Raw genomic sequence first — 13,602 nt, 5'->3', positions numbered from 1 at the left:
AAGATGCCTGAGATGCACTTTGAGGCCCCCAAAGTCTCCATGCCTGATGTGGACCTGAATCTTAAGGGGCCAAAACTAAAGGGAGATGTGGATGTATCTGTGCCTAAATTGGAAGGTGAAATGAAAGTGCCAGGTTTGGATATTAAAGCCCCCAAAGTTGACATAAATGCCCCAGATGTGGATGTTCATGGTCCAGATTGGCACCTGAAGATGCCCAAGGTGAAAATGCCCAAGTTCGGCAGGCCCGGCTTCAAAGGAGAGGGTCCAGAAGTGGATGTGAACCTGCCCAAGACCAGTGTTGACATCTCAGGACCCAAGGTGGACATTGATGCTCCAGATGTGAATATTGAAGGGCCAGAGGGGAAACTAAAAGGCCCCAAGTTCAAGATGCCAAGCATGCACATACAGACACACAAAATCTCTATGCCTGATGTTGGACTTAATCTGAAAGCCCCTAAACTAAAAACTGATGTGGATGTTTCCCTTCCCAAAGTAGAAGGAGAGTTGAAAGGTCCTGAAATTGATGTAAAAGCACCTAAGATGGATGTGAATGTTGGTGATATTGATATTGAATGTCCAGAAGGAAAGTTGAAAGGCCCCAAGTTTAAGATGCCTGAGATGCACTTCAAGGCCCCCAAGATCTCCATGCCTGATGTGGACTTAAACTTGAAAGGCCCCAAAGCCAAAGGGGATCTGGATGTATCTGTGCCCAAGATAGAAGGTGAAATGAAAGTGCCAGATGTGGATTTCAAGGGCCCTAAAGTGGACATTGATGCCCCAGATGTGGATGTTCATGGCCCAGACTGGCACCTGAAGATGCCCAAGGTGAAAATGCCCAAGTTCAGCATGCCTGGCTTCAAAGCAGAGGGCTCAGATGTGGATGTTAACCTGCCCAAGGCTGACATTAATGTGTCTGGACCCAGTGTGGACATTGATGCTCCTGATTTGGATATTGAGGGACCAGAAGGAAAATTGAAAGGCCCCAAATTTAAGATGCCCAAGTTGAATATCAAAGCTCCCAAGATATCCATGCCAGATGTGGACTTGAATTTGAAGGGACCCAAGCTGAAAGGAGAGATAGACGTTTCTGTGCCAGAAGTTGAAGGTGATCTCAGAGGTCCGCAAGTCGATATCAAAGGTCCCAGTGTGGATGTGAAAGTCCCTGACGTTGAGTTAGAATGTCCTGATGCAAAGATGAAAGGCCCCAAGTTTAAGATGCCTGAGATGCACTTTAAGGCCCCCAAGATCTCCATGCCTGATGTCGACTTACACTTGAAAGGTCCCAAAGTCAAAGGGGATCTGGATGTGTCTGTGCCAAAACTGGAAGGTGATTTGAAAGGCCCCAGTGTGGATGTGGAGGTGCCTGATGTTGATCTGGAATGTCCTGATGCAAAGGTGAAAGGTCCCAAGTTTAAGATGCCAGACATGCACTTCAAGGCCCCCAAGATCTCCATGCCTGATGTGGACTTACACTTAAAAGGCCCTAAAGTCAAAGGGGATCTGGATGTGTCTATGCCAAAAGTAGAAGGTGATTTGAAAGGCCCCAGTGTAGACATGGAGGTGCCTGATGTTGATCTGGAATGTCCTGATGCAAAGGTGAAAGGTCCCAAGTTTAAGATGCCAGACATGCACTTCAAGGCTCCCAAGATCTCAGTGCCTGATGTGGACTTACACTTAAAAAGCCCCAAAGTCAAAGGGGATGTGGATGTGTCTGTGCCCAAAGTAGAAGGTAAGATGAAAGTACCAGATATGGAAATCAAAGGGCCCAAAGTGGACATTGGTGTCCCAGATGTGGATGTTCATGGCCCAGACTGGCACCTGAAGATGCCCAAGATGAAAATGCCCAAGTTCAGCATGCCTGGCTTCAAAGGAGAGGGCCCTGAGTTGGACGTGAACCTGCCCAAGACTGACATTGACATCTCAGGACCAAAAGTGGACATTGAGGCCCCAGATGTGAGCCTTGAGGGTCCAGAAGGGAAGTTGAAGGGTCCCAAGTTTAAGATGCCTGAGATGCACTTCAAGGCCCCCAAGGTCTCCATGCCTGATGTGGACTTAAACTTGAAAGGCCCCAAAGTCAAAGGGGATCTGGATGTATCTGTGCCCAAGATAGAAGGTGAAGTGAAAGTGCCAGACGTGGAAATCAAAGGGCCCAAAGTGGACATTGGTGTCCCAGATGTGGATGTTCATGGCCCTGACTGGCACCTGAAAATGCCCAAGATGAAAATGCCCAAGTTCAGCATGCCAGGTTTCAAAGGTGAGGGCCCTGATGTGGATGTGAACCTTCCCAAGACTGACTTTGATATCTCAGGACCTAAGGTAGACATTGAAGGCCCTGATTTTAATATTGAAGGACCAGAAGGAAAGTTGAAAGGTCCTAAGTTCAAGATGCCTGAGATGAACATCAAAGCCCCTAAGATCTCCATGCCTGACTTTGATTTGCATCTGAAAGGTCCCAAAGTAAAGAGTGATGTGGATGTTTCTCTGCCCAAAGTGGAAGGTGACCTCAAGAGCCCCAAAGTGGACATTAAGTGTCCCAAAGTGGACATCGATGCCCCAGATGTGGATGTTCAAGGCCCTGACTGGCACCTGAAGATGCCCAAGGTGAAAATGCCCAAGTTCAGCATGCCTGGCTTCAAAGGAGAGGGTCCTGAGTTGGATGTGAACCTGCCCAAAGCCAATATTGATGTCTCAGGACCTCAGATGGACATTGAAGGCCCTGATGTTAACATTGAAGGGCCAGAAGGAAAGTTGAAAGGTCCCAAGTTCAAGATGCCTGAGATGAACATTAAAGCCCCAAAGATCTCCATGCCTGACATAGATCTAAATTTGAAAGCTCCTAAGGTCAAAGGCGATGTTGATGTTACCCTGCCAAAGGTGGAAGGTGACCTAAAGGGCCCCAAAGTTGACATCAAAGGCCCCAAAGTGGACATCAATGCCCCTGATGTGGATATTCAGGGCCCAGACTGGCACCTGAAGATGCCCAAGATGAAAATGCCTAAATTCAGCATGCCTGGTTTCAAAGGAGAGGGCCCAGATGTGGATGTGAACTTGCCGAAGGCTGACATTGATGTCTCAGGACCCAAAGTGGACATTGAATGTCCTGATGTGAATATTGATGGGCCTGAAGGAAAGTGGAAAAGTCCAAAGTTTAAGATGCCTGAAATGCATTTGAAGACTCCAAAGATTTCCATGCCAGATATTGACCTTAATCTAACAGGTCCAAAATTAAAAGGAGGTGTGGATGTATCAGGTCCCAAGATTGACGGAGATCTGAAAGGACCTGAAGTTGATCTCAAAGGCCCCAAAGTGGACATTAATGTCCCAGATGTGGATGTTCAGGGCCCAGATTGGCACCTGAAGATGCCCAAAATGAAAATGCCCAAGTTCAGCATGCCTGGCTTCAAAGGAGAAGGCCCAGAAGTGGATGTGAACCTGCCCAAGGCTGACATTGATGTTTCAGGACCCAAGTTAGATATTGAAGGCCCAGATGTTAATATTGAAGGCCCAGAAGGAAAGTTCAAGAGTCCTAAGTTCAAGATGCCCGAGATGAACATCAAAGCCCCCAAGATTTCCATGCCTGACTTTGACTTGCATCTGAAAAGTCCCAATGTAAAGGGTGATGTGGATTTTTCTCTGCCTAATGTGGAAGGTGACCTCAGAGGCCCTGAAGTTGACCTCAAAGGCCCCAGAGTGGACTTTAGTGCCCCGGATGTTGATGTTCATGGCCCAGACTGGCACCTGAAGATGCCCAAGGTGAAAATGCCCAAGTTCAGCATGCCTGGCTTCAAGGGAGAGGGTCCTGAAGTGGACGTGAACCTGCCCAAGGCTGACATTGATGTCTCAGGACCCAAGGTGGACATTGAAGGCCCTGATGTTAATATTGAAGGACCGGAGGGAAAGTTGAAAGGTCCCAAGTTCAAGATGCCAGAGATGAACATCAAAGCCCCCAAGATTTCCATGCCTGACATTGATCTTAACCTGAAAGGGCCCAAAGTGAAGAGTGATGTGGATGTGTCTCTACCAAAAGTGGAAGGTGAGATTAAAGTTCCAGAGGTGGAGATTAAAGGGCCCAAAGTGGACATCGATGCCCCAGATGTGGATGTTCATGGCCCAGACTGGCACCTGAAGATGCCCAAGATAAAAATGCCTAAGTTCAGCATGCCTGGCTTCAAAGGAGAGGGCCCAGAAGTGGACGTGAACCTGCCCAAGGCTGACATTGACATCTCAGGCCCCAAGGTGGACATCGATGTTCCAGATGTGAATATTGAAGGTCCAGATGCAAAACTGAAGGGCCCCAAGTTCAAGATGCCAGAGATGAACATCAAGGCTCCTAAGATATCTATGCCAGATTTGGACTTTAATCTTAAAGGTCCTAAAATAAAAGGAGATGTGGATGTTTCACTTCCAAATGTAGAAGGTGATTTGAAAGGACCTACTCTTGACATAACGGGCCCAAAAGTAGACGTGGGTACTCCAGATATTGACATTCATGGCCCAGAGGGCAAATTAAAAGGTCCCAAACTGAAGATGCCTGACATGCATGTAAACATGCCCAAGATCTCCATGCCAGATATTGACTTGAATTTGAAAGGCTCGAAGCTGAAGGGAGAGGTTGATGTTTCTGGGCCCAAATTGGAAGGTGACATTAAAGCTCCTAAACTGGATGTAAAGGGCCCTGAAGTGGACATTTCTGGTCCTAAGCTCAATATTGAAGCCAAGTCTAAGAAATCTCGTTTTAAGCTCCCCAAATTTAATTTTTCAGGCTCCAAAGTTCAGACTCCTGAGGTGGATGTTAAAGTTAAAAAGCCAGATATTGATGTAACAGGACCAAAAGTTGATATTAATGCTCCTGATATTGATGTCCAAGGAAAAGTGAAAGGATCCAAGTTTAAAATGCCTTTTCTGAGTATTTCATCTCCCAAAGTTTCTATGCCTGATGTGGAGTTAAATTTGAAAAGTCCTAAAGTCAAAGGAGACTTTGATGTTGCAGGTCCTAATTTAGAAGGTGACTTTAAAGGTCCCAAAGTGGATATTAAGGCACCAGAAGTCCACCTTAATGCACCTGATGTGGATGTTCATGGCCCGGATTGGAATCTGAAAATGCCCAAGATGAAAATGCCAAAATTCAGTGTGCCTGGCTTAAAAGCAGAAGGGCCAGATGTGTCCGTGGATCTACCAAAAGGAGACATCAACATAGAGGGTCCCAGTGTGAATATTGAGAGCCCAGAAATCAATGTGGAAGGTCCAGAAGGAGGCTTAAAAGGTCCAAAATTCAAGATGCCTGAGATGCATGTCAAAACTCCCAAGATCTCCATGCCTGATGTTGACTTAAATCTGAAGGGCCACAAGGGGAAAGGTGATGTGGATATTTCTCTTCCCAAACTTGAAGGGGATTTGAAAGGGCCAGAAGTTGATATCAAAGGCCCCAAAGTGGACATTAATGCCCCAGATGTGGATGTGCATGGTCCAGACTGGCATCTGAAGATGCCTAAGGTGAAAATGCCCAAGTTCAGCATGCCTGGCTTTAAAGGAGAGGGTCCTGAAGTGGATGTGAACCTGCCCAGGGCTGACATTGATGTCTCAGGGCCCAAAGTCGACATTGATATTCCAGATGTGAATATTGAAGGTCCAGATGCAAAACTGAAGGGCCCCAAGTTCAAGATGCCAGAGATGAACATCAAAGCTCCCAAGATCTCCATGCCTGACATTGATCTAAACCTGAAGGTCCCCAAAGTGAAGACTGATGTGGATGTGTCTTTGCCCAAAGTGGAAGGTGATGTCAAGGGCCCTGAAGTGGACATCAAGGGGCCCACAGTGGACATTGACACTCCTGATATTAACATTGAAGGCCCAGAGGGCAAATTGAAAGGTCCCAAGTTTAAGATGCCAGAGATGCACCTAAAGGCCCCCAAAATATCAATGCCTGACATTGATTTAAACCTGAAGGGCCCCAAGATGAAGGGTGATGTGGATGTTTCCCTTCCCGAGATTGAAGGGGATCTAAAAGGCCCTGAGGTTGACATCAAAGGCCCCAAAATGGACATTAATGCCCCAGGTGTGGATGTTCATGGCCCAGACTGGCACCTGAAGATGCCCAAGGTGAAAATGCCCAAGTTCAGCATGCCTGGCTTCAAAGGAGAGGGTCCCGAAGTGGATGTGAACCTGCCCAAGGCTGACATTGATGTCTCAGGACCCAAGGTGGACATTGAAGGCCCTGATGTTAATATTGAAGGACCGGAGGGAAAGTTGAAAGGTCCCAAGTTCAAGATGCCAGAGATGAACATCAAAGCCCCCAAGATTTCCATGCCTGACATTGATCTTAACCTGAAAGGGCCCAAAGTGAAGAGTGATGTGGATGTGTCTCTACCAAAAGTGGAAGGTGAGATTAAAGTTCCAGAGGTGGAGATTAAAGGGCCCAAAGTGGACATCGATGCCCCAGATGTGGATGTTCATGGCCCAGACTGGCACCTGAAGATGCCCAAGATAAAAATGCCTAAGTTCAGCATGCCTGGTTTCAAAGGAGAGGGCCCAGAAGTGGACGTGAACCTGCCCAAGGCCGACATTGACATCTCAGGCCCCAAGGTGGACATCGATGTTCCAGATGTGAATATTGAAGGTCCAGATGCAAAACTGAAGGGCCCCAAGTTCAAGATGCCAGAGATGAACATCAAAGCCCCCAAGATCTCTATGCCTGACATTGATTTGCATTTGAAAAGTCCTAAGGTAAAGGGAGATGTGGACATTTCTTTGCGTAAGGTGGAAGGTGATATACAGCCTCCTGAAGTTGACCTCAGAGGCCCTAAGGTTGACATTGATGTTCCAGATGTGGATGTTCATGGCCCAGACTGGCACCTGAAGATGCCCAAGGTGAAAATGCCTAAGTTCAGCATGCCCGGCTTCAAAGGAGAGGGCCCAGAAGTGGATGTTCATTTGCCCAAAGCTGACATCGATGTCTCAGGTCCCAAGGTGGACATTGACACTCCTGACATTGACATTCATGGTCCAGAAGGAAAATTGAAGGGCCCCAAGTTTAAAATGCCTGACCTGCACCTCAAGGCACCCAAGATCTCCATGCCTGAAATTGACCTGAATCTGAAGGGTCCAAAGGTGAAGGGAGATGTGGATGTGTCTCTGCCCAAAGTGGAGGGAGACCTCAAGGGCCCTGAAGTCGACCTCAAGGGCCCCAAATTGGATATCCATGCCCCAGATGTGGATGTGCATGGTCCAGACTGGCATCTGAAGATGCCTAAGGTGAAAATGCCCAAGTTCAGCATGCCAGGTTTCAAAGGAGAGGGTCCAGAAGTGGATGTGAACCTTCCCAAGGCCAACATTGATGTCTCAGGGCCCAAAGTTGACATTGATGTTCCAGATGTGAATATCGAAGGTCCAGATGCAAAACTGAAGGGTCCCAAATTCAAGATGCCAGAGATGAACATCAAAGCCCCCAAGATCTCCATGCCTGACATTGATTTGCACCTGAAAGGTCCCAAAGTAAAGGGTGATGTGGATGTTTCCCTTCCTAAGGTGGAAGGTGACCTAAAAGGCCCTGAAGTTGACATCAAAGGCCCCAAGGTGGACATTGATGCCCCTGATGTGGATGTTCATGGCCCAGACTGGCACCTGAAGATGCCCAAGGTGAAAATGCCCAAGTTCAGCATGCCTGGCTTCAAAGGAGAGGGCCCAGAAGTGGATATAACTCTTCCTAAAGGTGACGTTGACATTTCTGTCCCCAAAGTGGACATTGATACCCCAAATGTGAATATTGAAGGTCCAGGTGCAAAACTGAAGGGCCCGAAGTTCAAGATGCCAGAGATGAACATCAAAGCCCCCAAGATCTCCATGTCTGATCTCGACTTTAACTTGAAGGGTCCCAAAGTGAAGGGTGATGTGAATGTCTCTTTGCCCCATATGGAAGGTGATCTCAAGGGCCCTGAAATTGATATCAAGGGACCCAAGGTGGACATTGATACTCCTGATGTTAGCATTGAAGGTCCAGAAGGGAAACTGAAGGGGCCCAAATTTAAGATGCCAGAGATGCACATCAAAGCCCCCAAGATTTCCATGCCTGATTTGGACTTAAATCTCAAAGGGCCAAAGGTACAGGGAGATGTGGACATCTCACTTCCCAAGGTGGAAGGTGATCTGAAAGGGCCGGAGTTGGACATTGAAGGTCCTGAAGGGAAACTCAAAAGTCCCAAATTTAAGATGCCTGATGTCCATTTCAAAACCCCACAAATCTCCATGAGTGACATTGATTTAAACTTGAAAGGACCTAAGATAAAAGGAGATTTGGACATTTCCATTCCTAAAGTAGAAGGGGATCTTAAAGGCCCCAAAGTAGATGTCAAAGGCCCTAACCTGGACATAGATACTCCTGACATTGACATTCATGGTCCAGAAGGAAAACTGAAGGGCCCCAAGTTTAAAATGCCTGACCTGCACCTCAAGGCACCCAAGATCTCCATGCCTGAAGTTGACCTGAATCTGAAGGGTCCAAAAGTAAAGGGAGATGTGGATGTGTCTCTGCCCAAAGTGGAAGGAGACCTCAAGGGTCCTGAAGTTGACATCAAAGGTCCCAAAGTGGACATCGATGTCCCAGACATAGACGTTCATGGTCCAGACTGGCACCTGAAAATGCCCAAGGTGAAAATGCCCAAGTTCAGCATGCCTGGCTTCAAAGGAGAGGGTCCAGAAGTGGATGTGAACCTGCCCAAGGCCGACATTGATGTCTCAGGGCCCAAAGTCGACATTGATGTTCCAGATGTGAATATTGAAGGTCCAGATGCAAAACTGAAGGGCCCCAAGTTCAAGATGCCAGAGATGAACATCAAAGCCCCCAAGATCTCCATGCCTGACATTGACTTAAACCTGAAAGGTCCCAAAGTGAAGGGTGATATGGAAGTTTCCCTGCCTAAGGTGGAAGGTGACTTTAAGGGCCCTGAAGTTGACATCAAAGGCCCCAAAGTGGACATCGATGCCCCTGATGTGGATGTTCATGGCCCAGACTGGCACCTGAAGATGCCCAAGGTGAAAATGCCCAAGTTCAGCATGCCTGGCTTCAAAGGAGAGGGCCTAGAAGTGGATGTGAACTTGCCCAAGACTGACATTGATGTCTCGGGACCCAAGGTGGACATTGATGTTCCAGATGTGAATATCGAAGGTCCAGATGCAAAACTGAAGGGCCCCAAGTTCAAGATGCCTGATATAAATATCAAGACTCCCAGGATCTCTGTGCCAGATGTTGACCTGGATTTGAAAGGACCCAAGGTAAAAGGAGGTTATGATGTGTCTGTCCCTAAGACCGAAGGTACTTTCAAAGGCCCAGAAATAGAACTTACAGGTCCACGTCTGGATTTTGAAGGCCCTAATGCCAAACTCAGTGGCCCACATTTGAAGATGCCATCACTGGATATATCCGCTCCTAAAGTAACTTCTCCTGATATTGATTTGCATCTCAAGGCACCAAAAATTGGAGTTTCTGGTCCCAAGTTGGAAGGTGGTGAAATGGACCTCAAGGGGCCCAAAGTTGATTTAGAAGCTCCAAGCTTAGATGTACACATGGAGAATCCAGATATTAGCATGGAGGGGCCAGATGTTAAAATTCCCAAATTTAAGAAACCCAAGTTTGGATTTGGGGCAAAAAGCCCCAAAGCTGACATTAAGTCACCTTCACTAGATGTGACTGTTCCTGAGGCAGAGTTGAACCTTGAGACTCCCGAAATTAGTGTTGGTGGCAAGGTCAAGAAAAGTAAGTTTAAAATGCCTAAAATTCATATGAGTGGTCCTAAAATTAAGGGCAAAAAACAGGGATTTGATTTGAATGTTCCTGGGGGTGAAATTGATGCCAATCTCAAGTCTCCTGATGTAGATGTCAATGTTGCTGGACCGGATGCCTCATTCAAAGTTGATGTGAAATCTCCCAAAACCAAGAAGCCTATGTTTGGAAAAATGTACTTCCCAGACGTAGAGTTTGACATTAAATCATCTAAATTTAAAGCTGAGGCCTCCCTGCCTAGCCCCAGAATGGAGGGTGAAATCCAAGCACCTAATGTGGATATTTCTTCACCAAAGATTAATGTGGAAGGTCCTGACATCAATGTGAAGTCTCCCAAGTTCAAGGTGCCAGGTGTGGATATCTCAGGGCCAAAAATAGAAGGTGATTTGAAAGGTCCCAGGGTGCAGGTGAACTTGGATGCCCCTGACATCAACATTGAAGGCCCAGATGCTAAAATCAAAGCACCATCTTTTGGCATTTCTGCTCCTCAAGTCTCCATCCCTGATGTGACTGTTAACTTGAAAGGACCAAAGATAAAGGGTGATGTTCCCAGTGTGGGACTGGAAGGACCAGACATAGATCTTCAAGGTCCAGAAGCGAAAATCAAGTTCCCCAAGTTTTCAATGCCCAAGATCGGTGTCCCTGGTGTGAAAATGGAGGGGGAGGGAGCTGAGGTCCACGCCCAGCTGCCCTCTCTTGAAGGAGGCTTGAGTGCACCAGGTGTTAAGCTTGAAGGGCCTGATGTCTCTCTGAAGGGGACAGGAGTGGACTTGCCTTCAGTGAACCTCTCTATGCCAAAAGTCTCTGGGCCTGACCTTGACCTGAACTTGAAAGGACCAACTTTGAAAGGAGACCTGGCTGTCTCTGGTGACATCAAGTGCCCTAAAGTATCCGTAGGAGCTCCTGATCTAAGCTTGGAGGCATGTGAAGGTGATATTAAGCTTCCCAAAATGAAGCTGCCCCAGTTTGGCATCTCTACTTCAGGGTCTGACTTGGACATTAACATCAAGGGGCCACATGTTGCTGGAGGACTAAAGGGGCCTGGCATGGATGTAAACATCAAAGGGCCTCAGATTTCAGCACCGGATGTGGATTTTAACTTGGAAGGACCAAAAGTGAAAGGGAGCCTCGGGGCTACCAGTGAGATGAAAGGTCCCACTGTCAGAGGAGGTCTTCCGGGCATCAGTGTTCACGGTCCAGAAGGAAACCTCCAAATGCCTGGAATTAAGTCCTCTGGATGTGATGTGGACCTGCCTGGTGTGAATGTGAAACTCCCAACTGGGTGGATTTCTGGTCCTGAAATCAAAGGCGATCTGAAAGGTTCAGGAATAGGTTTCCATGGGGCTGCTCCTGATATCAGTGTGAAGGGGCCTTCCTTTAATATGGCATCTCCTGAGTCAGATTTTGGTGTCAGCTTGAAGGGCCCAAACATCAAAGGAGGTGTGGATGTTTCAGGGGATGTCAGTTCCCCAGATATCAGTCTGGGTGAAGGGCACGTGAGTGTCAAAGGTTCCAGGGGTGAATGGAAGGGACCTCAGGTCTCCTCCACTGTCAACTTGGATGCATCTAAGTTTGCTGGGGGCCTTCATTTTTCAGGACCAAAGGTGGAAGGAGGTGTGAAAGGAGGTCAGGTTGGACTCCAAGGTCCTGGGCTGAGTGTGTCTGGGCCTCAAGGTCACTTAGAAAGTGGATCTGGAAAAGTAACATTCCCCAAGATGAAGATCCCCAAATTTACCTTCTCTGGCCGTGAGCTGGTTGGCAGAGAAGTGGGGGTGGATATTAACTTCCCTAAAGTGGAGGCCAACGTTCAGGCTGGTGCCGGAGAAGGCGAGTGGGAAGAGTCTGAAGGAAAACTTAAAAAGTCCAAAATCAAAATGCCCAAGTTTAATTTTTCCAAACCTAAAGGGAAAGGTGGTATAACCGGCTCTCCGGAAGCATCCATTTCTGGGTCCAAAGGTGACTTGAAAAGCTCAAAGGCTAGCCTGGGCTCTCTGGAAGGAGAGGCAGAGGCTGAAGCATCCTCACCCAAAGGCAAATTCTCCTTATTTAAAAGTAAGAAGCCACGGCATCGCTCAAATTCTTTCAGTGATGAGAGGGAGTTCTCTGCACCTTCCACCCCGACGGGGACTTTGGAGTTTGAGGGTGGGGAAGTGTCACTAGAAGGTGGGAAAGTTAAAGGGAAGCAAGGGAAGCTGAAATTCGGTACCTTTGGTGGATTTTCAAAGAGCAAAGGCCATTATGAGGTGACTGGCAGTGATGATGAGGCAGGCAAGTTACAGGGGAGTGGAGTGTCCTTGGCCTCTAAGAAGTCCCGATTGTCCTCTTCTTCTAGCAATGACAGTGGGACGAAGGTTGGCATCCAGCTTCCCGAGGTGGAGCTGACAGTCTCTACAAAGAAAGAGTAACAGGCCTTTGTATGTGTGTACATATATGTATAAAAATACATCAGCCTTGGGTGTGTTTGTATATAAATCCAAAGAGGAACACGCCGACAGCCTCAGCAATAATGCAAAGATCTTGCCTCTCCTGCTGGCAAGCGCTGAAAAACCAATCGCCTTTAGGCTCCTGGAACTATCCAGATAGGTAAAGAGTTCCAAGTTTGTCCAGTCCATGGGCAGAGTCAACAGTATTTGCCTTAAGATTTCAGTTTTTTTGCATTGAACGCTGAGAGCTTCTGTTTACTAAGCAAGCTTTTGTTGTTTATTATCCTCATTTTTACTGAACATTGTTAGTATTTGGGTAATGGAAACCCACTTTTTCATTGTAATGACTTTTTGGGGCTTTTGTTAGTAAGGGAGGGTGGGGTAAAAGGCAGTAGAGGGGGCCAGGTCTCAATTTCTCCTAAGATCGGCTCTGTTCAAACAGCAAGCACCCAAAGATGGCCCAGAGGGGGCGGCAGCCAGGGTGTGTGGGTGTTTTTAGACTTCTTTAGCATTGCTTTTTTCCCCAGGGGTGGTGGTCTCAGCCAGTTTGGTGCTCACGGTGAGAGGGAATTAGAATTTGTTTGCAAATTGTCCAACCCACCAGCTCAACATGAGGGGCTTCCATTCTGTGTTTTGTAAGAGATATGTTTTTATTCATGACTGCCATGTTCCTGATACTAGTTCTGATTTCTTTTAACAAATGTTATCATGATTAAGAAATTTTCCAGCACTTTAATGGCAAGTTAATTGAGAATGTAAGAAAAATGATGCTGTACAAGGCAAATAAAGCTGTTTATTAACCCTGATGTCTCGTGCCTTTGCATTCTGTGTTGGGGGATGAGCCTGGGGAGGCTGCACACCAGCCTGTTCACACTGGATCCACCCAGTGGCATTGCTAGTTTCATGAGTGACTTTAATGTGGTGACCTCCCCATAGGTAATGGGAGGGATTCTTTGCTTCTTGATTCTCATGGTGAGGCTGGCTGCACCATCGTGGTGAAATCAAGAGGCTGGGCACACTGGTGGCCCAACCCCTAGGATCCACCCACCAACTTTGCATCCTCAGATCTGAATACAAGATCCAGAAATGGTTCTAAACGGGTAAAAGGATACAGAAGTGAAAAGAAAAAAGGCCTCTTGGAGTGGTAGAAAGAGCTCTGGCTGTGAGTCACAGGCCTGCCATCTATTCCTGACTTGGCTGTGGGTTTGCTGGACCCTGCCCTCTCTGGCCCTCTTCAGTTTCCTCTTTGAAATAAGAGTCTGATCTCATATTAGATATATTATGGTTCCTTCTAGTTCATTTTAGGGCTAAAAATTATGAAAAATCTCTTCTGACCAAAATCTCCTTTTGGTTTCCCATTTTGCAGGCAGTGCATGGTGGGCAGCTTTCTAGTAACTGGCTCTT

The 13,602-nt window shown here is 47.1% G+C and overlaps 1 protein-coding gene across 1 annotated transcript in view; it reads left to right on the top strand.

Moving 5' to 3' along the window:
- The window catches only part of AHNAK (AHNAK nucleoprotein), a 33,600-nt gene that overhangs the window by 7,905 nt on the left and 12,093 nt on the right, over nucleotides 1-13,602 (top strand). Inside the window, 1 exon segment of the mRNA XM_008573478.1 lies at nucleotides 1-11,313. This exon segment is cut by the window's left edge and continues 15 nt beyond it. Within this exon segment, the coding sequence (XP_008571700.1) occupies nucleotides 1-11,313 (11,313 nt within the window).

Source organism: Galeopterus variegatus, unplaced genomic scaffold, assembly GCF_000696425.1.
Source record: "Galeopterus variegatus unplaced genomic scaffold, G_variegatus-3.0.2 Scaffold926, whole genome shotgun sequence".
Taxonomy (NCBI): domain Eukaryota; kingdom Metazoa; phylum Chordata; class Mammalia; order Dermoptera; family Cynocephalidae; genus Galeopterus; species Galeopterus variegatus.
This window is presented reverse-complemented; position numbering and strand designations above follow the sequence as displayed.